The 25313-nt window shown below is 45.8% G+C and overlaps 1 protein-coding gene across 1 annotated transcript; it reads left to right on the plus strand.

Annotated features, from left to right (window-relative positions):
• Positions 1-738: 738 nt before the first annotated feature.
• Positions 739-24355, plus strand: AGXT2 (alanine--glyoxylate aminotransferase 2). Its single transcript, XM_064176582.1, has 14 exons — positions 739-802; positions 2074-2159; positions 2580-2764; positions 3075-3198; positions 4078-4172; positions 5324-5417; positions 7794-7887; positions 8919-9019; positions 11407-11499; positions 13433-13565; positions 15457-15545; positions 17919-18068; positions 20508-20606; positions 23921-24355. The coding sequence occupies exons 1-14, from the start codon at positions 748-750 to the stop codon at positions 24035-24037; spliced, it is 1515 nt and encodes a 504-aa protein (XP_064032652.1). The 5' UTR covers positions 739-747; the 3' UTR covers positions 24038-24355.
• Positions 24356-25313: the final 958 nt, after the last annotated feature.

The following is a 25313-nucleotide window of genomic DNA, read 5'->3' on the forward strand; positions in this document are numbered from 1 at the left end:
CATACTCCTTGAGTTTTACTTACTACCATACCATAATAGAACAGCACACACCTCCCTGTGCGAAGAAGCCTCTTGCCTACAAGGTCACCCCTCTCAGAGCCTGCACTATTCATGTTATATATTGCTGCTTTCACTGAAGGTGAAGAAGCTGTAACCCAATCAAAAAGTAGAGTAACAACGAATTGGCACAGACAGGAGGAGTACGCCGCCCAGACCTACGCAAACAGGAGTTCCCTTTGTGGAATGCCACCTAGCACCCAGCTCCGCACACGCCTGAGGTGAACGGGAACACCTGTGCTCTGTGTGCTCCGCTGCACACCGGCTAAGCGACTTCGCTGGCGGGATAAGCTGGTGCTGACAGTCTGCCTCGCACAGCCTGGGGCGCTCAGCCCTGCGGCGCCCTGGAGCGGGCGGGCGGGCGGGCGGCCCGCGCTGGCGGAGGGCATCGCTGCTCGGCGCGGGTGTGCCGCACGCCCGCGCAACCTCTCATTCAACTCTGCCGCGTTCAGATGTTGCAAGAAAGAAGCTCTGTACGGGATGTAAGCGCCTGTCACACCAGCTACGGGGCCGACCGCCTGACAACGGCAGTCACTGCTCAGCACCCGTAGAGGCGGCAGCGCCACACAGCTGCAGCGGCCGCCGCGGGCGGCAGGTGTGGAGGGGCAGCGCTCAGGGGGGCTGGCCGCGGGGCGGGGCCTGGCGGCGCCCTGCCGCCGTCCTGCCGCCGTCGTCCCGGTACCGGCCGACATGGAGCGGCGCCGCGGGCTGTTGCTGCTTGCGTGCAGCCGCCGGCTCGGCAGCGGTAAGGGGCGGGCGTGGTGAGGGGAGGCGGCGGCCCTGCTGTGCCCCGGCCGTCTGAGTCCCGGCGGGCAGGGGCAGCCAGGGTTGCCCGAGGGGGCGCTGCGGGATCCGTGGGGGGCAGAGGAGTCTCCCCGCGGTGTGCCCGGAATGACCGCTGTCGTGGGGGGGTTTGATAGAAGCGCCGTGTTTGTAGGGGCAGGTAAAGAAGCGCTCTGAGTGCTCCCTGTGGAAGGCAAAACTTCTCTAACCTCTGGGGTTTAATTAGCACTTCTGAGTCCGAGTTCTTGTGTTTGATGAATTCATCACTGGTTTAATTTCCTATAGAGGAGTTATTTCAGAAATTATATTTCAGGGAACTTTATCAATTCATTCACATTTTAGAGTGGCTTCGAAATTGTTTTGAAATAAATAGGTAGTTTTCAGCAAGTAAGGTTAGAGATGTAGGAAAACAATGTATTTAAATGATCGCTTTTTTTCCTGATACCTGCTTAACTAAACAAAAGCTAGGACAGGATGATGTCGGATTGTGCAAGGGGGCGAGAAGATGGCAGTGAGTTGTCAGCTCTCTGAGCACACACTGTCTGCCTTGTCAGTCTCACTCGGGGCTTATGGCCACTACCCAGGAGCCGTCTTTCCAGATCAGCTCTGAGCCTTCAGTCTCAGCCTCAGCTATGCCATGAGTATAGCCTGGCCACTCATCCAGCTTTCTCTTGGATGGACCTTGGACCCATGGCGAAGCCTTTTCTCCAGCCCTGTGTCTGGCTCCATCTGCTGCTGCTAACTAGACCCCCTGGGTGAACTCTGAACCCACCGCACCGCCTCACCTTATGTGGGACACTTGCTCATCCATTTGGCAAACAGCAGAGTGTCTGTGTTTTCTGTTAGCTGGTTAGGTCTGTTGAAACTGTACCCTGGTGCCTGTGAGCACAGCCTGGGCTGCAGTCACCCAGGGTCCTGGCTCACACCCTTGTAGAGGATCCTGTTCTTGCTGCCAGGTGAAAATTTGTGTTAGAAGTGAATGTTGGGTTGAGTGTTTTTCTGTCAAATAAAAGTATGTGTGAAACTGAAAAATTATTTTAGCAGCTAAGGAAGAAGCTTTTGCCTTTACAAAGATGACACTTAATATTTTTTCCCCTGAAGAAAATCTCTCAGACAGAAACAACCCCCAAAACTTCCTTTGACTGTAGGTCTTGTGTTCTCTGAACAAGTTTACTGAGAAACTCTTTCAGATGCCCACTTTAAGTGTTTGATAATTCTCTTACTATTTTGTAGTTGCTTTTAGGCAGCAGAAATGGAAAAGCTCTGTCTCCACACAAGCAAAGATGCCTCCTTGCAATTTTGTACCTGAAAAATACGAAGTAAGTTATGCCTACTGTGGTGGATATAAGACAGACTACATTACTAGATATGAGTGGTAGACATATCTGCTCTATGTAGTGCATTAAATATGATTACAACATTTTCTTGTTTGGGCAATAAACAAATATATTACAACCAGTATATAACCTGTAGGTGTACCCCTGTGGCAGTTCTGTAATTTATGGCTGAAGTGTTTACTGGAATGGTCAGTGGTCTCAAGGATCTTTTCCAGTCTACGTGATCCTGTGATTTCAAAAGATGAGCCTCACAGGCTTGAAGAACCCTCTGAGTGTTCAGAACTTGTGAAATTCTTAGGTCTGTGAACAGCTCCTGTAGACAGCTCTGTAATCTGTGTGATCCCCTGTTAGTCTGTCTCCTTAGAAAGCATAAATCAGCACTGACTTTTTTATTCCACCCAGTCTTACCCGTATGAACGTATGCGGAAGATTCGTGAACAAAATATTTCTCCTACCCTACGAATGTATTACAAGAAGCCATTGCTGCTGCATCAAGGACACATGCAGTGGTTGTTTGATTATGAAGGACGAAGATACCTTGATCTCTTTGCTGGAATTGTCACAGTCAGTGTTGGTCACTGTCACCCGTAAGCGTGTTACTATTTGATTTATGCTATAAAATACAGAGAGGGGCACCTGTGTTGCTTTTGTTCTTTGTCAGTCTGTGACACTGTGAGCTCAAAACCAGAATACAGCTCACCAAATTGCCATGCACCTCTTATGCTGAGGTTAATTGCCACCACCCTTTGAAAGAGTTTATTTTGTCTACTTGATCATCCATTTGGCAAATGGTACTGTGACTGCCTTTTCAGAGTGAATAACAGGTAGATGTGTGGATGCATGAGTGCACACACGTCTCGGATTGAATTCCTTTGTCTCTTCTTGTGCTGTGTGCAGGAAGGTAACTATGGCTACCCAGAAACAGCTGGCTCGCCTGTGGCACACCAGCAATATCTTCATGCACCCATCAATCCACGAGTATGCTGAAAAGCTCACTGCTCTTCTTCCAGATCCACTCAAGGTACTTTGCTTCTGACAGAAGCAGGGGCTGATGATGGAAGTGCCTCTTTGAAAGAAATATTTACTATATAAATATTCTTTAAGTGAGAGCCACAATGTCTGTGGAGAGAGGTGTTTAAGGCCAGGCTGGATGAGGCTCTGGCCAGCCTGATCTAGGATAGAGTGTCCCTGCCCATGGCAAGGGGGTTGGAACTGGCTGGTCCTTGTGGTCCTTTCCAACCCTGACTGATTCTATGATTCTGTGACTGTCAGGTAAAGAGAGTGTGATGACCCTTAAGGCCTTTATTTCAGACCCAGATGTAGGCACATAAAATCTGCCAATCTCCTGTTCTGCTGTTTCCTTCCCTTCAGTTGTCACTGTGAAAGGGCGTTGCCAGCTTAAAAATTACTAAAGATTCTAAGATGATAACTATTTTTATATGCAACCAGCCTTAATTTGTTCAATTTTTATTGAAAATTCACATTGGAAAGTATTTGACAGTACTTTGAGTAGCAAGTTTTACTGACATTTAAATAAGTAAGCCACCTAAGTGCCTCATTCCATGCTAGTGTTAGTAGCTGGCAAGTGAGGGACACTACAGCCCCTTTTAACTGTGTGAAGGTTATTTCAGTCAGTCATGTTCAGTTTGACCCAGGCATCTCCGAATTACAGTTCCATCTTAGGTAAACCTGAAGGCTCACAAGTCTTAAAAGATTCTCCTGCACTCTTTCCAAGTAGATCAGCTTGGTCTTAGTTCTGTAGTGCATGGACTAAGATTATTGTAGCAAGATCATCTTGTGGTATTGGTAATTTACAGCTCATGATGTTACTGGCATTGCCTGATGCTGAACACAGAGATGGTGATTGTGCACTCTACTGATCCTAAGCATTCTCTTATAGGTGGTTTATCTAACCAACAGTGGGTCAGAAGCCAATGATTTGGCTATGTTCATGGCAAGGCTATATACTGGTAACTTCGATATCATTGCTTTCAGGTAATGGTGATGGATTTTTACCAGCTAATTTCTGTATGTGATCAAGAATTATATGCCTAAACCAAGAAATAACAGAAATCTCTTTAACCCCAGGTCTGCTGAGGAGAACACTGTACAATTGTTTTGTTTCACAAAGAAGGGTAAAAGAGGAGTTGAAGATGCGATACAGTGTGTTAGGACTAGTTTGTGTACAAAACACAACCTTAAGTTTTTGCTTTTGTTACTCAGAAAAGGGTCTAGTCTCTGTGTTCACAGTGTCTTTTGTATGCAGGCCAGAGCAGGCTCCAGGAATCACTACTTTTTCCCTTGGTTCCACCCCTGCAGAGCCTCACTTTGTCAGAGTGCAAAGGTACTTTGGGAGCAGTGGTGCAGTGAACTGCAGCAGGGAATGGTTCTGGCTGAAAGCTAACATGATGGAAAGATTTACTTTTTCTTAATTTTTATTTTGTGTGTTTCACCACCTTACTTTTCTGCCAGATCCCTGAACCACAGTTCACTGCATGGGTACACAAACAGCCCTTCTGGCTTAATGACAGAGGTGGTGCAAGGGTGAGTGCTCTGTAAGCACCAGTGTAAGCAGTTCTCTCTGCTATGCATCCTAAGTGACCTCAAATACCAGAATAAAAGGCCTTGTTATGAAGAGCTGTATTTTGTCTATTATTCTCTTCAGCAGAACATTGGGTACCTACCTTGCATGTTTATCCTCATTAATGAACTTTTGATTTGTGCATAAAACTGGCAGCAAACCACTGTGTAGTTTAATGATTGGCAGCATCTGTTGGAGAGAGCAGCATTTCCCAAGATTCAAAGAACAGAGATGTTTGCCTCCATAGGGCTCAGGTGCTACAGCAGAACTTTGTGAGGCACTTTGTGAATTGTTGTTGCTTCCAGTCATTGTTCTCTTCTTGCAAGCATGGCCTCACAATTTTAACATTTGAAATTTCAGGAAAACAGTGCAGATGGGTATTCATGGATCTCCTAAAACCACAGCAAAAAAATGGCAGTAGGAATCTTTTTGTTTGGTGTGCAACAACTCGCATTTTCTCCAATCATTTGTAGCTCAGAAGCGTGCCTTCTCAGAACTAATATTGCTACAGTCTCTTCTTGGAAATGAATGATGTTTGTGTGCTTTTTTTTTTTTGTTTGCACAGAGGAGGATACCATGGAGGCAGCCCTTACACCCTAGGATTGACATCTGTTGGTCTTTATAAGCATGGAGTTGCCAATGGCTTTGGCTGTTCAACAGTGAGATTTTTTTAATATTATTTTTTTATGTCAGTGATCTGACCAAGAGTTTGTTGGAATATTTCAGCAATTAGTACATTTTCTACCTAAAAAATGTTTTTTGTGTTCACTAACTAAACTGCAGTGTTAGTTGTTCTTGCTCCATAGGCACTACAAGGGCCTGAGTCCCTTTTCCCACACCATGCTGTTATTTATGCTAATTTGGAGTTGCTGTAACACAAGTGGTCATGATTGATGCAGTTCCTCAGTGCTTGGTGCTTGTATAGAAGTCTCCATAGAATGCAAAATAGTCTGTGTCCAGGCTCTCTTTTCTCAAGTTTGTTTTGGCAAATCCAGGTAAAGCTGTGTGTGACTGGGATAAAGTAGATTACAGTATCATAGTATCACCAAGGTTGGAAGAGACCTCATAGATCATCAAGTCCAACCTGTTACCACAGAGATCAAGGCTAGATCATGGAAAAAAATCCACTATGATGTCTTGCATTTCAGCAAGACAGGAGATCTCTGTTATGGAGATCCATTGGGCATAAATGGCAGTCAGTTATCTCCCTGCCCTTGAGCAGATGAGTATTATTTTCTGTTTACCAGAAGACAGTATTGATGGTTCTGATCTGCTCTGGTGATCGCTCAGCTGTAGCAATGGCTGTAAGAAGATCTGCTTCTAAAGTAGCCTCCCAGCCTGTCTCTGTAAATGAGTTTGATGAAGTCATGTGGTATTTCATCAGCAGTCACGTCTTTTAAACACCTGCAGAGGTGGGAGGATTCCACCATCTCCCTGAGAAGCTTATTCCAGTGTTTGATAACCCTTTCAGTTGAAGAAGTTTCTTCTAATACCCAATCTAAACCTCCCCTGGTGCAATTTGAGGCCACTTCCTCTTGTCCTACCATGTGTTACTAGGGAGAAGAGACCAACATAAAGCCTCCCCTAAGTGTCACAGTCTCAAGTTGTGCTAGGGGAGGTCTAGGCTGCATGTTAGGGGGGAAGTTGTTGGCAGAGAGAGTGATTGGCATTGGAATGGGCTGCCCAGGGAGGTGGTGGAGTCACCGTCTCTGGAGGTGTTCAAGAAAAGCCTGGCTGAGGCACTTAGTGCCATGGTCTAGTTGACTGCATAGGGCTGGGGGATAGGTTGGCCTGGATGATCTTGGAGGTCTCTTCCAACGTGGTTGATCCTATGATCCTATGATTCTATGTCCTCTTCACCAGACTAAACCACCACGGTTCCCCTAGCCACTCCTCTGACCTGTGCTGCAAAACTTCAACCAGCTTTGCTGCCAATCTCTGGGCCCACTCTAGCACCTTAGTGTCTTTCTTGTACTGAGAAATCTGAATTCAGTACTCAAGGTGTGGCATCACCAGTACTGAGTAGGGGGGGACAATTGCTTCACTGGTCCTGCTTGTCAAACTATTCTGAATACAGACCAAGATGCTATTGGCATTTTTTGCCACCTTAGCATGATCATGTTCAGCTTGCTGTGCAGCTTTCCAGATGTTCTGCCCCAAGTCTATAGTGCTGCAGTTGTGCCCTATGTGTGGGACCCAACACTTGGCCTCGTTGAATCTTACGTAGTTGGCTGTGGCCCAGCAATCTAGCCTGTCCAAGTTCTTCTGCAGAGCCTCCCTCACCTCCACCAGGTAAAAGCTTCCTTCTAACTTAGTGTCATCTGCAAAGTTACTGAGGGTGCACTTATTCTGCTTGTCCAGACCATTGACAAAGTAAGAGAAGTGAGAGGAAAGTAAGAGAACTGGCTCCAAAACTGAGCCCCACTCGTGCCTGAACACCACTTGTGACCACCTTGGATTAAACTTCCTTCACCACCACTCTGGGCCTGGACATCCAGCCACTTTTTTACATTACAAAGTGTCTGTCCATCCAAACCATGAGCAGACAGATTCTCCAGGAGGATGTGATGGGAGACAGTGTTAAAGGCTTTTCTAAAGTACAGGTAAACAACATTGGCAGCCCTTCCCTCTCCCACTAAACAGGTCTCCTTTTTACGGAAAATCATGTCCATCAAGCAGGACCTGCCCTCATCATACCTTGAATTACCACCAGCAACTCTAAATGTTGCTATTAATCTTAGATAAACAGCAGAAAACACAAAAACTGCTCACAAAATTCTGTGATTCTGTGAAATCAAGCACCAAGTGACAATTACTCAAATAGCCTAAACTTGCTGGTTCCAAACCCATCTCTGTCATACTATTTCCAGAGGGGGAAGTTTGGTGTTATGTGTCAAATGTTCTTCAGAGAAGTTACTTGAACTAGGTATGCTCTTTGATTCTAACAGGCTTTTGTTAGTTGCCCCTACGTGTGGTGTGGACATCCCATTAAAAGCTGCCATGAAATCTGTAGCTATTTATCTTCTGCTTGACAGACCATGTTACCAGATGTTTTCCGTGGCCCATGGGGAGGCAGTCATTGCAGAGATTCTCCAGTACAAACTGTTCGAAAATGCAGCTGCTCTGAAGGTTGGTCAGTAATAAAAATTAACAGGCTTTTAGATGAGAGAATGATAGAGATCTGTGGAAATTGCCTACATTTACCTCCTCAATACAGTTAGACGTCTGCCTAGGGTTTGCAGGGGCAGCAAAAGAAAACGCTGCAAAGAACTCCAGGCACCTGATGCCCAACTGAGAAAAAAATTGAGCCTGTGACACTGCTTATTATCTGATTTCTTCTTAAAACCCCAGCTTGTGTTTCCATTGTTTATGATGATCAGCTCTGGAGGCTATGGAACTGTATTTGGAAGAGCAGAAATGTGGATTGGTGTTTTCTACTCTTTCTGAAGTTTTGACAGCTCTCCAGCTTTTGTTTTGGCATAACATGAAAAGTAAAGACAACTCGAAGCCAGGGATTAGGCAAGAAGTCATACACAAGGCAAAATACTTCAAAGCAGCACAATATGAAAGCTCCTCCACTGCTCTCCTGTTAACAATTACAGTTCTCCCCCTCCCCCCTTCACTGTTCCAGTGGGCATTCTTTAGTATTTTAATTCACATGCATACATAACAGAATGTGTGCTTCTTGGCTTTCTTCTCTCTAGTGAATGGAATCATTAGCTGTACTGATAGCTCTACTCTATTTCAGTGTGGACTGATAAGTGGCTCTGTTCTCCAGAATCCTCATACCTGCACTAAGCTATGGATGTATTATGGCTTACACTGATTTTGTTAACCCCCTAGAAAATGTCTACTTATTCCTTCCATTGATGCCTACATCACAAACACTCTCTCTAGCCTACAGCTTACTGGCCTGTGTAATGGTAGCATAGTATCATCTGGCAGCTTTGCCTTGCTGTTTTGGCACTCTTTAGAGTACAAATGGTTTAAGAGAAAATTAAGGGTTCCCTCTTTTGATGTATAGATACACAGCCAGAAGGCAAGCAATGGTATTTACCATACAGCCAGATAATACCTATTAGATAGGTCTGTAATACCATGTGTTGAAGCTAGCTTTGTGTCATTTCAAGTTCACTTTAAACTCTTTCCCCTGTGAACAGGTGTATGCCAGGCGAACAACCAATACATTGAACAGCTGAAAGATACTCTGAACACCTCAGTGCCAAAGACAATAGCTGGATTTATCGCTGAGCCAATTCAAGTAGGTAGTTTGCTGTTTCTAGTTGTGATGGTGCAAACAGTGTGCAGCATGCAAACCTGATGTTCTTTGGCTACATCCCATGGACTTCTGCCTTAAATGCCTTAAAGCTCTGAAAGAATGAATGCACTTCCTTAACCTTTCTGGTTTTTTTGTCATTGATATCAATGGAACTACAATTTTGTTCATGAAGTGAAGTTAAACCAATAATCACAATTAAACATACAGTGTCACAGGAACACTGTGGCTGGGAAAGGCCCTCAGGATCACCAAATTATCCCTAGTCTACAGAGTTAATTCTTAAACCATATCCTCAAGCACCACATCCAAACAACTTTTAAACACATCCAAGATTGTTGACTCAACCACCTGCCTAGGCAGCCCATTCCAATGCCTGACCACTCTGCCTTAAAAAAATTATTTCCCAATATCCAGTCTAAACCTACCCAGCCACAGCTTGAGGCCATTCCCTCATGTTCTGCCACTAATTACCTGTAAGAAGAGACCAGCACCAACCTCTCTACAACACCTTTTCAGGTAGCTGTAGAGAGTAATGAAGTCTCCCCTCAGGCTCCTCTATTTCAGACTAACCAGCCCTAGCTCCCTCAGTTGCTCCTCATAAGATTTATTCTCCAGGCCCTTCCCCAGCTTTGTTGCCCTCCTTTGCACTCACTCCAGCACCTCCACATCCCTCTTGTAATGGGGTGCCTAAAACAAAACACAGTACTGGAGGTGTGGCCTCACCAGAGGTGACAGCAAGGGGATTGTGAGCAAGGGGACAGTCACCTACCTACTCCTGCTGCACGCAACATTTCTAATCCAAGACAGGATGCCACTGGCTTTCTTTGCCCCCTGGACACACTGCATGCTTATATTGGGTTGTTTGTCTGTTACAACCCTCTGGTCCCTTTCTGCCAGACAGCTTTCCAACCACACTTCTCGAGCCATTCGTGTTGATAGGAGTTGTGGCCCAAGTGCAAGAGCTGGCATTTGGCCTTACTGAAGCTCATGCCATTGACATTGACCCATCCATCCAATCTATCCAATTCCCTCTGTAGAGCCTCCCTACCCTTCCTTCTGCATTTAAATGGCAAGTGTATTGTTACTTCCTTTCTAGTTCAGTCTTCCAAATTTCATACTGCTTTTCTTTGTACTGTTTTTGTCAACTTCAACTCAATCTGCCTTCCACTTCTTTCTACCCATGTTGTCCACTGTATTTTTAGTGGTCTCAGCCACAGGGTTTATCATTCTCTCAGTGCTTCACCCTAGTTTCAGAATTGCTCTATAGATAGTACTTAGATATGGAAAATGGAGAACATATCCTGGGATCAGGATAGGCAAGTAAAAAAAAAACAAAAAGGTTGAAGTTGCACCATGTAGAGCTGTTACCTGGTTTTGCTGTCTTCTGAGCCTTTAATGTATCTGAGACTAAGAGGCCATTGCAACCCAGATGTAGGGTGGAATTTCTTATCCAAATGAAAACTGGCAAGATGAAGAGAAATTGAGGAAGCAATGTTTAAACCAAATTAACAAACTCAGGGATGTGAATTCTCTGACTGACTTTGTCATCATACACAGTTTTCAAGGTACTTGTTTTGGCAGTTTGGTTGGTTCTGTCTTATGCTGTGTGATGGTTTGGATGTTACCTAACACCCCCGCCCCACGCTTATGAAAATCATCCAGACTAGACTCAGTGGCTGGAAGTTAGGAATGAATTTACATCTTAGCACAATATACAAGCAGATATTTACAATATATACAGCTGTAGACAGAAATATACAAGTTAAAAAGTGATACAGAAACCAGGGTCCACAGGAAGGGCTTCCAACCACCCTTCCACCTCCTTTCCACCCCTCTTCCGTATCCCAGACTTTGCCTTACATTCAAGGTGAGTTTGGAGAATCATCCAGGGGGATTGGGAAGCAGACAGATTAATTAGACAGCAAGTTAGGGAGAGAAGGGAGGCAGCTAGAAGCCAGAGAGCAACTCTGTTATCTATGTTTGTGGTCTTGTTTTCATACATCTCAGTAAGCCCATGAGTGAAGCAGACATCACCATTGCTTCCTTTTCGCAGCCTATAATCTAGTTCTTCTCACCAAAATATCCCAGCTAGGCTCAATCTAGCACATGCTGATACAGTTAGAGGATGGCCTCACAAAGGTTTATACCAGCACAGCCTGTCCTGTGGAATGGGAATGAGTGACCTAAGCAGGAACTTCATCAGAAGCAATTTTCACTGCCAAAACCACAAACTTGAAACAACATTCTTCTTATTGCTTGAGGGCTGCTGCTGTTTTACTTTATTGTAGGATAGTCACATAGTGGAACTCGTGTTTCCTTGTCTGTTCCTGCACACGTTGACTTGGCTCTTTGGTTTTTTGTCTTCCTAGGGTGTTAACGGAGCTGTTCAGTACCCAAAAAGTTTCTTAAAGGAAGCTTATCAGCTAATACGGGAGAGAGGGGGCGTTTGTATTTCAGATGAAGTGAGTTGGCTTGGCTTGGTCATGTTTTGCGAAGTAAGAGATCTACAGTTTGGAATACTTCTGAAAGTCATCTCGAAAGAACGAAGGCAAATTAGAAGCCTGGCAAAAAATCTAAATGAAATGCTCTACACTTCACAGCTTAAGTTTAACATGATGCATATTTCTGAGCATAGCACCCTCACAGTTTTTACTGCTTTTGTTCTTGCTATGTGATATTCTGGTTTTAGACACAACTAATGTGAACAGCAGACTGATAAGTTCTTACCTTTTGGGAGAAGTACCTTTACATAAATGTGAGGCTAATGCAAAGACAGGTGTGATGAAAGTTTTGTCTTAACACTTCCTCTGCAAGTGTTGTTGGCATACATAAAAATTTAGAAGGAAGGTGGATGCTCTATCTCTACAAGTACATTTCATTAGTAGAACCGTGTAGCTAAAGCTATTTTGAAGTAGCAGCGAACACCACCGCAGTGATGGTGGTATGTACCTCAAACAATGCAGTAGTAGAATCATAGAATCAACCAGGTTGGAAGAGACCTCCAAGATCATCCAGTCCAACCTAGCACCCAGCCCTAACCCATCAACTAGACCATGGCACTAAGTGCCTCAGCCAGGCTTTTCTTCAACACCTCCAGGGACGGTGCCTCCACCACCTCCCTGGGCAGCCCATTCCAATGCCAATCACTCTCTCTGTGAAGAACTTCTTCCTAATATCCAGCCTATACCTACCCTGGCACAACTTGAGACTGTGTCCCCTTGTTCTATTGCTGGTTGCCTGGGAGAAGAGGCCACCCCCCACCTGGCTACGATGCCCCTTCAGGTAGCTGTAGACAGTAATAAGATCACCCCTGAGCCTCCTCTTCTCCAGGCTAAACAACCCCAGCTCCCTCAGCCTCTCCTCATAGGATTTGTGCTCCAGGCCCCTCACCAGCTTTGTTGCCCTTCTCTGGACATGTTCCAGTACCTCAACATCTTTCTTGAATTGAGGGGCCCAGAACTGGACACAGGACTCAAGGTGTGGCCTGACCAGTACTGAGTACAGGGGCAGAATAACCTCTCTTGTCCTACTGGCCACACTGTTCCTGATGCAGGCCAGGATGCCATTGGCTCTCTTGGCCACATGGGCACACTGCTGGCTCATCTTCAGCTTACTGTCTATCAGTACCCCCAGGTCCCTTTCCTCCTGGCTGCTCTCCAGCCACTCAGTCCCCAGCCTGTAGCACTGCTTGGGGTTGTTGTGGCCAAAGTGCAGAACCCTGCACTTGGCCTTGTTCAATCTCATCCCATTGGCCTCTGCCCACCCATCCAGCCTGTCCAGGTCCCTCTGCAGGGCTCTCCTACCTTCCAACAGATCAACACCTGCTCCTAGCTTGGTGTCATCTGCAAACTTACTGATGCTGGACTCAATGCCCTCGTCCAGATCATCAATAAAGATATTGAACAGGACTGGGCCCAGTACTGATCCCTGGGGAACACCACTAGTGACAGCTGCCAACTGGATGTGGCACCATTCACCACCACTCTCTGGGCTCTGCCATCCAGCCAGTTCTTGATCCAGCACAGAGTGAATCTATCCAAACCATGAGCTGCCAGCTTGGCTAGGAGCTTCTTGTGGCAGACAGTGTCAAAGTCGAAATCAGCAGTCGTGGCAGTGCTTTTGAAATGTGATGAGCAACTACATTTCCTCTCCAATTTGCAGCTTATTTGTGCATCTCAGTGTGCCTAAGTCGTTGTAGTACTACCTGCTTCAGATGACCAGTTACAATAAATAGTGGTTTTGTGAAACCACCTGGTTAAGGATCCTAATACAAGTTGACTCCAGGTGTAGCTGCAGTTTAATTCAAACCAGTAACAGCAGAAAGACAAGAAAATGAAAGCATTTTACAAAATGTGAGAAAGTGATGGGGATTTCTCTCCATTTTTCTTTTGAAAGGTACAGACAGGATTTGGACGGACAGGCAGCCATTTCTGGGGATTTCAAACACATGGTGTAGTCCCTGACATTGTTACTATGGCAAAAGGAATTGGTAATGGCTTTCCTATGGCAGCTGTTGTTACAACAAAAGGTATAAGTGTTCTGTTCTGCTAAGATTTAAAATGGAGCAATTATAAAATATACTGTACAATAATGACTTTGTGGAGAGATGTGCATTTAAACAGCTGAGCTTTGTTAATAAATATTTGTCTCAGGCTATCTTTTGACAGATCACAGAATCACAGAACTTTAGAGGTTGGAAGGGGCCTCCAGAGATCATCAAGTTGAACCTCCCTTCCAAGGCAGGATCCCCAAGGGTAGTTTGCACAGGAGGGCATCCAGGCAGGGTTTGGAGTCTCCTTCTCTGGAGACTCCACAACCTCTCTGGGCAGCCTGTTCCAGTGCTCTGTCACCCTCACTGTGAAGGGTGCCTCATGTTGAGGCAAAACCTTCTCTGTTCCAGTTTGTAGCTGTTTCTCCTTGTCTTATTGCTGCTGACCAGCAAAAAGAGATTGGCCCCAGCCACCTGACACTCACCCCTCAGATACTGGTACACATGGATCAGATTTCCTCTCAGTCTTCTCTTCTCCAGACTAAACAGCCACAGGTTTCTCAGTCTCTTTCCATAGGGGAGATGCTCAAGTCCCCCACTCATCCTCATGGCTCTCTGCTGGACTCTTTCCAACAGGTTTCTGTCTCCCATGAATTGGGGAGCCCAAGTCTGGTCACAGTATGGCAAATGTGGTCTCACCAGGGCAGAGTAGAGGGGGGAGAAGAACTTCCCTAGCCCTGCTGGCCACGCTTTTCCTGATGCACCCCAGGATGCCATTGGCTCTCTTGTCCTCAAGGGCGTATTGCTGGCCCATGCAGAACTTGCTGCCCACCAGCACTCCAAGGTCTTTCTTCACAGAGCTGCTTTCCAGCAGGGCCGCCCCCAACCTGAACTGATGGCTGTTGTTATTCCTCCCTAGTCAGAGGTCCCTGCAAATGGGATTGTCACTACTCAGGTGTTTTACCAAGTGCTGTCCTCTTTCAGTGCAGACCTTTATTTAAATCAGGTTAGTCAAACGCCTTGAATCAGGGATGACCTTACAGATCATTTAGATCCTGGAAATCCTCACTGAATTTACTGTTTTACTGATCAGTGTACTGAGAGTGCCTAAGGCAGCATGTTAGCCAGCTGTTTGACTCATACAATTGACTACCTCATGAAAAAGAAATGTGTAGATGTCAGTTTGAGCCTCCCAGTTCAAGAGGGACATAATGCTGCTTGGGAGAGTCCAGTGCAGAGCCACAAAGATATTGGAGGGAATGTAACATCTCTCTTAAAAGAAGAGACTGAGGGAGCTGGGGCTCCTTAGCTTGGAGAAGAGGAGACTGAGAGGTGACCTCATCAATGTTTATGTGCAGGGTGAGTGCCAGGAGCATGGAGCCAGGCTCTGCTCAGTGATGCCCAATGACAAGACAAGGGCTAATGGTGGAAGTTGAGGCATAGGAAGTTTCATGCAAACATGGAGAGGATTTTTTTCAGTGTGAGGGTGACAGAACACTGGAACAGGCTGTCCTGGGAGGGTTGTGGAGTCTCCCTCTCTGGAGATATTCAGAACCTGCCTGGATGTGTTCCTGAGTGATCTGGTCTGGGCGATCCTGCTCTGGCAGAGGAGTTTGGCTGGATTTGCTTTTGAGCTCTCTTCCAGCCCCTGACATTCTGTGATTCTGTTTAAGGGGGCAACTGATAGCATGTGTTACAAGAGTAACTTTCTCTTTAGTGAGTTTCACAGCTGCTACACACTGGAGTTTTTGGAAGTAGTCATCTTTAGCACAGCCTACACACAGGGAAAAAATACTATCTTCCTGTTGTGTTAACTCCAGCAGAGCTGGGGTCGAAGTGGAGCACATTTAACTTAGCAGTTAAAGCAGGTCATTACTGTTACCAGGCAAAGCAGCTGTGAGATTAATCAGTGTTGTTCTTTTTCTTTCAGAGATTGCAAGCTGCTTGGCCCAAAACCTTCACTTTAATACGTTTGGAGGAAACCCTTTGGCCTGTGTAGTTGGAGCTGCAGTTCTTGATGTAAGGAGAATGTTATATAGACCTATAAATCACACACTTTTTTATTGGAGCCAAATGGTAGAAAATGCCTATTTTTGTTCTTACCATAAAGTTACCTGTGGGTAATGTTTTAAAAATAGATGTGTGAAATGCATAAACACTTGAATGTGTTATGAAGACATGGCCAATGTGCCGTATGCATAGGAACAATTCCCGGTTACTTTCCTTGCAAAAATCAATCCCTCTAGCAAGAATGGGAGTCCCCCAGTGAGGTTTTCAGAGTCATCATTTGTTGTCTGCCTTACTTTCTGTACTATGTTAATGGAAATGCAGAAATCACTTTTGAAAAGCTAAGTCTTTCATGGCACTGTGCCAATTCTCAGCTGAACTCAATGTCTTCTCTGTCACACCTGTTTAACAGAGTTGTTTAAACTCCACGGCTTTTGCCTTATGCCTAAAAGTCTTTCACAGGAGATGGATGTATTTAAGGTCAAAATTCCACTAGCAAAAAAAGTCTGTAGAAAAATCTGCAACACAATTCTCATACTATCCACCAGAAAACCAGTGAGCACTAGGTTACTGTTTAATTTGGCCTGGCTGTGTGCAGACCATTTATCCTTGAATCTCAGTTCATTACAGCAGACACTGTTTCTATTCAGGTTACTTGCCCTGAGTGCTTTATATATATATATTTTTTTTTTCTTTTTTAGAGCTATTTTATAATATGGTTGATCATATCAATAAAAATATTTAGAGAAACAGTTTACAAATAGGAAAGCATGAATTCATGTTTTGAGGTTGAGGGGTTTTTTTAGCCTCAAGAGGTAACTTGGAGCCTGGATCTGAAGTAAGTCCAAAGAGACTGTCAGAGTCAGGAAGAATAAAATGGAGTTAAAAAAAAAAGGAAATGAAAGGGAAAATAGAAAAGGGAAGGAAAGGGAAGGGAAGGGAAGGGAAGGGAAGGGAAGGGAAGGGAAGGGAAGGGAAGGGAAGGGAAGGGAAGGGAAGGAAAGGGAAGGGAAGGGAAGGGAAGGGAAGGAAAGGGAAGGAAAGGGAAGGAAAGGGAAGGAAAGGGAAGGAAAGGGAAGGAAAGGGAAGGAAAGGGAAGGAAAGGAAAGGAAAGGAAAGGAAAGGAAAGGAAAGGAAAGGAAAGGAAAGGAAAGGAAAGGAAAGGAAAGGAAAGGAAAGGAAAGGAAAGGAAAGGAAAGGAGAGGAAAGGAGAGGAAAGGAGAGGAAAGGAGAGGAAAGGAGAGGAAAGGAGAGGAAAGGAGAGGAAAGGAGAGGAAAGGAGAGGAAAGGAGAGGAAAGGAGAGGAAAGGAGAGGAAAGGAGAGGAAAGGAGAGGAAAGGAGAGGAAAGGAGAGGAAAGGAGAGGAAAGGAGAGGAAAGGAGAGGAAAGGAGAGGAAAGGAGAGGAAAGGAGAGGAAAGGAGAGGAAAGGAGAGGAAAGGAGAGGAAAGGAGAGGAAAGGAGAGGAAAGGAGAGGAAAGGAAAGGAAAGGAAAGGAAAGGAAAGGAAAGGAAAGGAAAGGAAAGGAAAGGAAAGGAAAGGAAAGGAAAGGAAAGGAAACAGAGGAAGAGGAAAGAGAAGAGAAAAGCGAAGCAAAGCGAAGAGAAGAGAAGAGGAAAGGAGAAAGGAAAGAGGAAAAGAACAGGAAGGAAAGGGGAAAGGAAAAGGGAAAGGAAAGGCAAGGGGAAAGGCAAGGCAAGGAAAGGAAAGGAGAGGAGAGGGGAGGGGAGGGGAGGGGAAAGGAAAGGCGAGGGGAAAGGAAAGGGGAAAGGAAAGGAAAGGAAAAAGGAAAAGAGAAAAGAAAAGAGAAAAGGCAGAAGCACACACTTTAACCACTGTAATTGTATTTTTGTTGTTTTAGTTTTTTTAAATGTAAATTTTCTTAATGCAGACTGTAAGTTCAGAAAATGGTTTGTGCTTGTCAGTGCTGATAGTTGGCTGCTTGTCAGAACTTTGAGGAGAGTGGAGTAAGGAGCAACAACAAAAAAAAAGATCGATGTTGATGGATCTAAAGCACTCAAACTGCTCTCTAAAAGGCTGCCTAGGACACATAGGTATGCTTTGTCAAATTGCATGGCACTCATGACACTGAAGAAAAACTTAGGATGTTTCTGGTAGTCTTTTGAACATAATCCTGCTGTCCAGGTGTGACATTGTGGATTATGGATTATGTTTATGTAATAATAAATAGAATGTTAAAAAGGTTTCACAGCGACATCAATTTGTATTCTGATGCCATTAGAGGGTTTTAGGAGAAGAGAATTGTAAGGATCGAATAGTGAGGGAATGTAGTCTGGGAGTGAGATAAACATCATGAGTCATCAAGCTAAATGGGGGTTAACTGATTGTACTGGAAGCTTTTCCTGCAACACTGTCATTTGCACCAGGCTATTGAAGAAGATGGCCTACAACAAAACAGTGAGGACGTGGGAACGCACATACTACTGGAGCTGGCCAAACTGCGGGATACATTTGAGATTGTTGGAGATGTCCGTGGCAAGGGACTTATGATTGGAGTAGAAATGGTGACAGATAAGGTTGGTGATGTTATTGTTCCTCTCAATTTATCATGATATTGAAAGTGTTGCCATATTTTGTTTCAGTTCAACTGAGTGGGAAGCTTTTTGCATTAAAAAGCAGCTACATTGCTCTGGCTGAACATGAGCTGCATCAATCCATCATTTTCACATATTTCACAAGCTTTGAGTAAACAGTGATTCATGTGTCTTAGTTGCAGAAACTCATCTCAGAAAAAGCAGATAAATCACAGTATCACAGTATCACCAAGGTTGGAAGAGACCTCACAGATCATCAAGTCCAACCCTTTACCACAGAGCTCAAGGCTAGACCATGGCACCAAGTGCCACGTCCAACCTTGCCTTGAACAGCCCCAGAGACAGCAACTCCACCACCTCCCCGGGCAGCCCATTCCAGTGTCCAATGACTCTCTCAGTGAAGAACTTTCTCCTCACCTCCAGCCTAAATCTCCCCTGGCACAGCCTGAGGCTGTGTCCTCTCGTTCTGGCGCTGGCCACCTAAGAGAGCAAAATCCTCCTGGCCACAACCACCCCTCAGGTAGTTGTAGACAGCAATAAAGTCCCCCTGAGCCTCCTCTTCTCCAGGCTAACCAATCCCAGCTCCCTCAGCCTCTCCTCATAGGGCTGTGCTCAAGGCCTCTCACCAGCCTCGTCGCCCTTCTCTGGACACGCTCAAGCATCTCAATGTCCCTCCTAAACTGGGGGGCCCAGAACTGAACACAGTACTCAAGGTGTGGTCTAACCAGTGCAGAGTACAGGGGCAGAATGACCTCCCTACTCCTGCTGACCACACCATTCCTGATGCAGGCCAGGATGCCACTGGCTCTCTTGGCCACCTGGGCACACTGCTGGCTCATGTTCAGGCGGGTACCAATCAGCACCCCCAGATCCCTCTCTGTCTGGCTGCTCTCCAGCCACTCCGACCCCAGCCTGTATCTCTGCATGGGGTTGTTGTGGCCAAAGTGCAGCACCCTGCACTTGGAGCTATTGAACCCCATCCCATTGGACTCTGCCCATCTGTGCAGATGGTCAAGGTCCCGCTGCAGAGCCCTTCTGCCCTCCAACCCAGTCACATCTGCCCCCAGCTTAGTGTCATCTGCAAACTTGCTGATGACTGACTCCATGCCCTCATCCAGATCATCTATGAAGATGTTAAAGAGGATGGGGCCCAGCACAGATCCCTGAGGGACACCACTAGTGACAGCCGCCAGCTGGATGTGGCACCATTCACCACCACTCTCTGGGTCCGGCCCTCCAGCCAGTTCCTAACCCAGCACAGAGTGTTGCCATCCAAGCCATGGGCTGACAGCTTAGCCAGCAGTTTGCTGTGGGGGACAGTGTCAAAGGCCTTGCTGAAGTCCAGACAGACCACATCCACAGGCCTCCCCACATCCACCAAGCGGCTCACCTGATCATAGAAGGAGATCAGGTTAGAAAGGCAGGATCTGCCCTTCCTAAACCCATGCTGGCTGGACCTGAGCCCTTTGCCATCCCTCAGGTGTGCTCTTATCACCCCCAAGATAACCTGCTCCATCAGTTTCCCTGGCACTGAGGTCAGGCTGACAGGTCTGTAGTTCCCAGGTTCCTCCATCCGACCCTTCTGGTGGATGGGGATCACGTTGGCAGTTTCCAGTCTCCTGGGACCTCTCCAGTGAGCCAGGACTGCTGGAAAATGATGGAGAGCAGCTTGGCCAGCTCAGCTGCCAGCTCTCTCAGCACCCTGGGATGGATCCCATCTGGTCCCATGGACTTGTGGGTGTCCAGATGGCTCAGCAGGTCCTGAACTAATTCTTCATGAATTTCCAGGGGAACACACCGCTCCCCGACCCCATCCCCCAGTTCAAGAGACCACTTGCCCTGAACTCCTCCCTCCTTACTGTTGAAAACTGAGGTGAATAAGGCATTCAGGACCTCAGCCTTTTCTACATCATCAGTTATAGTGTTCCCCTGCTGGCACAGTAAGCAGTGGAGGATCTTCTTGCCCTTCTTTTTAGCATTGATACATTGATAAAAGTGCTTTTTGTTATCTTTCACAGAAGTGGCAGCCTAAGTTCTAGCTGGGCCTTAGCCTCTCTAATTTTTCTCCTGCATAGTCTGGCTACCTCCTTAAACACGTCAGGAGAAGCCTTCCCCTCCTTCCAGAGGTGATACACCCTCTTTTTTTCCCCCTATTCCTTCAGGAGCTGTTTGCTCATCCAGGCTGGTCGCCTTCCCTGCCGGCTCATCTTTCGGCACATGGGAACTGCCAGTTCCTGTGCCTTCAAGAGCTCCTGTTTAAAGTAGGTCCAACCATCCTGGACCCCTTTGTTCTCAAATGATGCCCCTAATTTTTTTTAGAGAGAGGTGGGAGTGAGAGCTATTGGAGAGACTAGAATGTACATCTTATTCATACAACTAATTTGAAATATCTAAGTGAATTTTAATGTTCACCTTCCTTAGGAAAGTCGCCACCCTCTTCCTGCTGAAGAAATCTCCCAGATCTGGGAGGACTGTAAAGACATGGGGGTTCTGATTGGCAGAGGAGGACTCTACAATCAGGTACTGAACCACTGCTTATACATAAGTGTTGTTTTCTATACTACATCTCATTTCCCTTGAGCTAAATTAACTTCAGTTTAGTAAATAAACTAGAAAACTCACACTCTTAGGAACTATCTCAATTTAATTTTGCTTGTATCATGAATCAGCTAGGAGCATGCAGATCACACAATTGTCAGGGTTGGAAGGGAACTCAAGGATCATCCAGTTTCAAGCTCCTTTATTGTGGGCAGTGACACCTTCCACTAGATCAATTTGCCCATAGCCACATCCAGCCTGGCCTGAAAAACATCCAGAGATGAGGCTTCCACCACCTCCCTGGGCAACCTGTTCCAGTGTCTCACCACCCTCATGGTGAAGAACTTCTTCCTAGTATCTAATCTGAATCTCCCCTCCTCTATCTTGGGTTCATTCCCCCTAGTCCTGTCACTACCCAAACCCTAAATCCCTCGCCAGCTTTCTTGTAGGCCCCCTTCAGATACTGCAGTGCCACAATAAGGTCTCCTTGTAGCTTTCTCTTCTTCAACTCTGTCAGTCTGTCTTCACAGGAGAGGTGCTCCAGCTCTCTGATCATCCCAGTGCTGGTGCTCCAGCATGTCCAGATCTTTCTTGTAACAGAGGTTCCAGAACTGGATGCAGTACTCCAGGTGGGATCTCACCAGAGTGAAGTAGAGGGGGAGAATCACCTCCCTCAACCTGCTGGCCACACTTCTCCTGGTGCAGCCCAGGATCTGGTTGGCTCTCTGAGCTGAGAGCACACACTGGCAGCTCATGTTGAGCTTTTTACCCACCAGCACACTCAAGTCTGTCTTCCCAGGGCTGCTCTCACACCAGTCACTACCCAGCCTATATCAGTGCCTGGGATTGCCTTGACCCAGGTGCAGGACCTTGCACTTGGTCTTGTTGAACCTCATGAGGCTGGCTTGGGCCCACCTCTGCATCCTGTCAAGGTCCATCTGGATGTATCACTTTCCTCCAGCTGTCAGCCACACCACACAGCTTGGTGTTGTTGGCAAACTTACTGAGGGTCCCCAGTACTGAACCTTGAGGGACTCCACTTGTCACTGCCTGCACTTGGACATGGACCCACTGACAGCCCCACTTTTGGTGAAGCTATGAAGCCAGTTCTTTATCCACCAAGTGGTCCATCCATCAAATCCATATTTTTACCAGCTTGGAGATCAGGATGTCATGCAGTAGAGTGTTGAAGACTTTGCTCAGGTCCAGATAAATGACACTGTCTGCTCTCCCCGTGTCTATTGATCTTGTGACCTTGTCATAGAAGGCCACCAGGTTTGCCAGGCAGTATTTGCTCTTGGTGAAGCTGTGTTGGTTATATGTAATCAACTCTTCCTTACTCTTCTGCCTCAGCAGCACCTTCAGCAGATGCTCCATGATCTTACCAGGCACAGAGGTGAGACCAATGGCCTGTAGTTCCCTGGATCATCCTTTCCCTTTTTGAAAATGGGGATTATGCTTCCCCTTTTCCAGTCAGTGGGAAGTTCCCTGGACTGCCATGCCTGCTTAAATATAATAGAGTGGTTTAGTGACCTCATCTGCCAGTTCCCTCAGTGTATCCCATAGGGTCCCATCAACTTGTACACTCTCAAGTTCTTCAGGTGGTCACAAACCAGTCTTCACTTAGAATGGACACTTCCTTCTTCCAGCCCTTGCATTATCTTCTGTGATTTCAGGAGTGTGGCTGAAGCCCTTGCAAGTGAAGACTGAGGTAAAGAAGTCACTGAGAACCTCAGTCTTCTGCTCATCACTTATCACCAGTTCTCCTGTTTCTTTTCTGAGGGGGCTCACACCTTCCTTAGTCTTCCTTTTGCCACTAATGTACCTATGGAAACTTGGCTATTCCCTTTGATCTCCCTGGCTAGACTTAATTCTGACTGAGCTTTGACTATTCTAACTGGGTTTCCTGCTGATCAGGTAACTTTCTTATATGCCCCCCCCCCCCCGCCATTCCAGCTGTCCTTTCTTCCACTCCTTGTACAGTTTGAGTCTTTTCAAGTATGCTGAACCAGCTCTAAGCTTGGAGTTTTCCATTAGAGGAGTAACTTCCCTTAGAAAGTAATGTACTGTAGTCTATATAAAGTAGAAGAAAGCAATACTCAGGCCCCTTCGATATTAGCTGCTGGTCTGGTTATCACCTATTGGTACAGAACAAGTTTGGTTTTGCTAGTTCTTTCTGTCTGGAGAGCTGGTAACATTTTACCTCTATGGTAACTGAATAAAAAAAATAAAGATTTGTTAATAGCAAGTTCAGCAACACAGCTCAAAAGTGAACACGAGAGTGGGCACCACCCCACACCAACTGAAGAGGGACAATGCTGTACAAAGCTTCTTGTAAGAGCTAAAAGAAGATAATTGCCTCTGGGCTGGGGTAGGCAGGTCAGGTCAGTGAAGTCCTCTTACACAGAGGAAGCAGCTTCTGTACCAGGCAGATGCAGGGTGACAAACAGGATGTGGTGTGTCTCACCTTATGAGTTTCTCTACAAGTCACAGACCAAGCACAGCACAGCTCGGGGTGCAGTGAAATCTGATCCTGTTTCACAGGAGAGCTGTTTATCAGTGCTACCTCAGCTGGGGCTGGGGGTTGGCAAGACCATTATTTCCCTCTTGCTGCATCAAGTCCTGTTATACGATAGAAGTGTAAACTGACAGTTTAAGATTCTTGTGAAAGTTAAATACTCCTGAAAACAGTACTATAGATCACGCTTAGACTTAAGAACCCACATTCTTGACAAGTTAAACTGCACATATCCTTCCTGATGAACATGAATTCATACTATAGTGCCCTACCTGAAAGTCATTATTTAGTGATTGTTCCAAAATACATTCTCTTCAAAGCCTTAAAAACAGCCTGTAGCAGTAGGTCAGCTGGCACAGTGGAAAGGGCTGCCACTCTTAAGAGATACTGCTTGTTCCCTGTGTCAAAGCTGCCTGGAAAGAAAATACTTCTGTCTCTCTCCTTTCTTACCACAAAGTCATCTAAGGTTTCATACAAGCTCTGAAATGACAGCTATAGTCAGGGCCCTGCTCTAGTCAGGTCTCTTTTGGAGTCAGTTGCTTTGTCACAAGAATGGAACAGAGAGTTGGATGCAGTCAAGTCCAAAACTGCCTTGCTTTAGAGTGCATTTATCAGAAGCCTCAACCTTTGCTCTGCTGTTCTTGTACCGATTTTCACACTGTTGGTTAGGTTTTGTGTGTGTGTGTGTGCAGAAGGTGAGTGCTGACCTAGATGGGCTGCTAGAAACTAATAGGCTTTCCATATAATTTTAAGGACTTTTTTCCCTCTCTCTTCCCAGACATTTAGAATTAAACCTCCTATGTGCATTACTAAAAAGGATGCTGACTTTGCTGTGGAAGTGTTTCATACTGCTCTACAGAGACACAAGGAAAGAGCAGCTGCAAAACGGACTTGATCTGTTACCTTACGTGATGCACACATGGGAACCCCTGACACTTGTCAGCTGGATGCAGACATTGGAGAAGAAAAACAGTCTGAAGATTAAATGCTTGTTCAGTGTTGTAAAAGCAGCCTAAGAGATCCAGTGTTTGATACATATATTGGCTTATTAGAACATGCTGTAATCTGCTTTGCAAAGATACAGTGCTGTTCTACAGTGCTGGAGTGTATTACCTGCACATCTCTTCTAGCATTAGCATAATAAACACTGATTTGATTACGGACAGAAACATAGAATCATAGAATCAACCAGGTTGGAAGAGATCTCCAAGATCAGCCAGTCCAACCTAGCACCCAGCCCTAGCCAGTCAACTACACCATGGCACTAAGTGCTTCAGCCAGGCTTTACTTGAACACCTCCAGGGATAGTGCCTCCACCACCTCCCTGGGCAGCCCATTCCAATGCCAATCACTCTCTCTGCCAACAACTTCCTCCTAACATCCAGCCTGTACTTCCCTCAGAACAACTTGAGACTGTGTCCCCTTGTTCTGTTGCTGGTTGCCTGGGAGAAGAGACCAACCCCACCTGTCTACAATGTCCCTTCAGGTAGTTGTAGACAGCAATGAAGTCACCCCTGAGCCTCCTCTTCTCCAGGCTGCACACCCCCAGCTCCCTCAGCCTCTCCTCATAGGGTTTGTGCTCCAGGCCCCTCACCAGCTTTGTTGCCCTTCTCTGGACATGTTCCAGCACCTCAACATCTCTCTTGATTTGAGGGGCCCAGAACTGGACACAGTACTCAAGGTGTGGCCTGACCAGTGCTGAGTACAGGGGAAGAATAACCTCCCTTCTCCTGTTGGCCACACTGTTCCTGATCCAGGATGAAGAGGCAGACATAACATTCATCTCTGATACCAGAAACTGGTAAGGTTTAGAAAAAGCAAAAGGAAAAATCAATAAAATTGTTTGAGGGAAGTGCACTGTCAGGAATTTACAGCATCTGTGGAGTCCTTGGGAGTGTGTATTGGAAATTAGTAATAAGAAGTATGAATATTAATTTCTGTATTAATATTTTATAATTCATATTCAAAAAATTGGAAAATTCTCTGAGGTTCTCTGGATTTTCAGTTGACAGGAAGTAATTGCACAGAATTAAATAGTTTAAACAATCAGAACTTGGAAAATATGAATGTGAGAACAGGAAAATTCTGACTATGCTTGTGGAGTCATTTGTGTTGAGAGAGCTGGCAGCTGAGCTGGCCAAGCCACTCTCCCTCATTTATCAGCAGTCCTG

The sequence above is a fragment of the Pogoniulus pusillus genome, chromosome Z (genome assembly GCF_015220805.1).
Source record: "Pogoniulus pusillus isolate bPogPus1 chromosome Z, bPogPus1.pri, whole genome shotgun sequence".
Lineage (NCBI taxonomy): Eukaryota > Metazoa > Chordata > Aves > Piciformes > Lybiidae > Pogoniulus > Pogoniulus pusillus.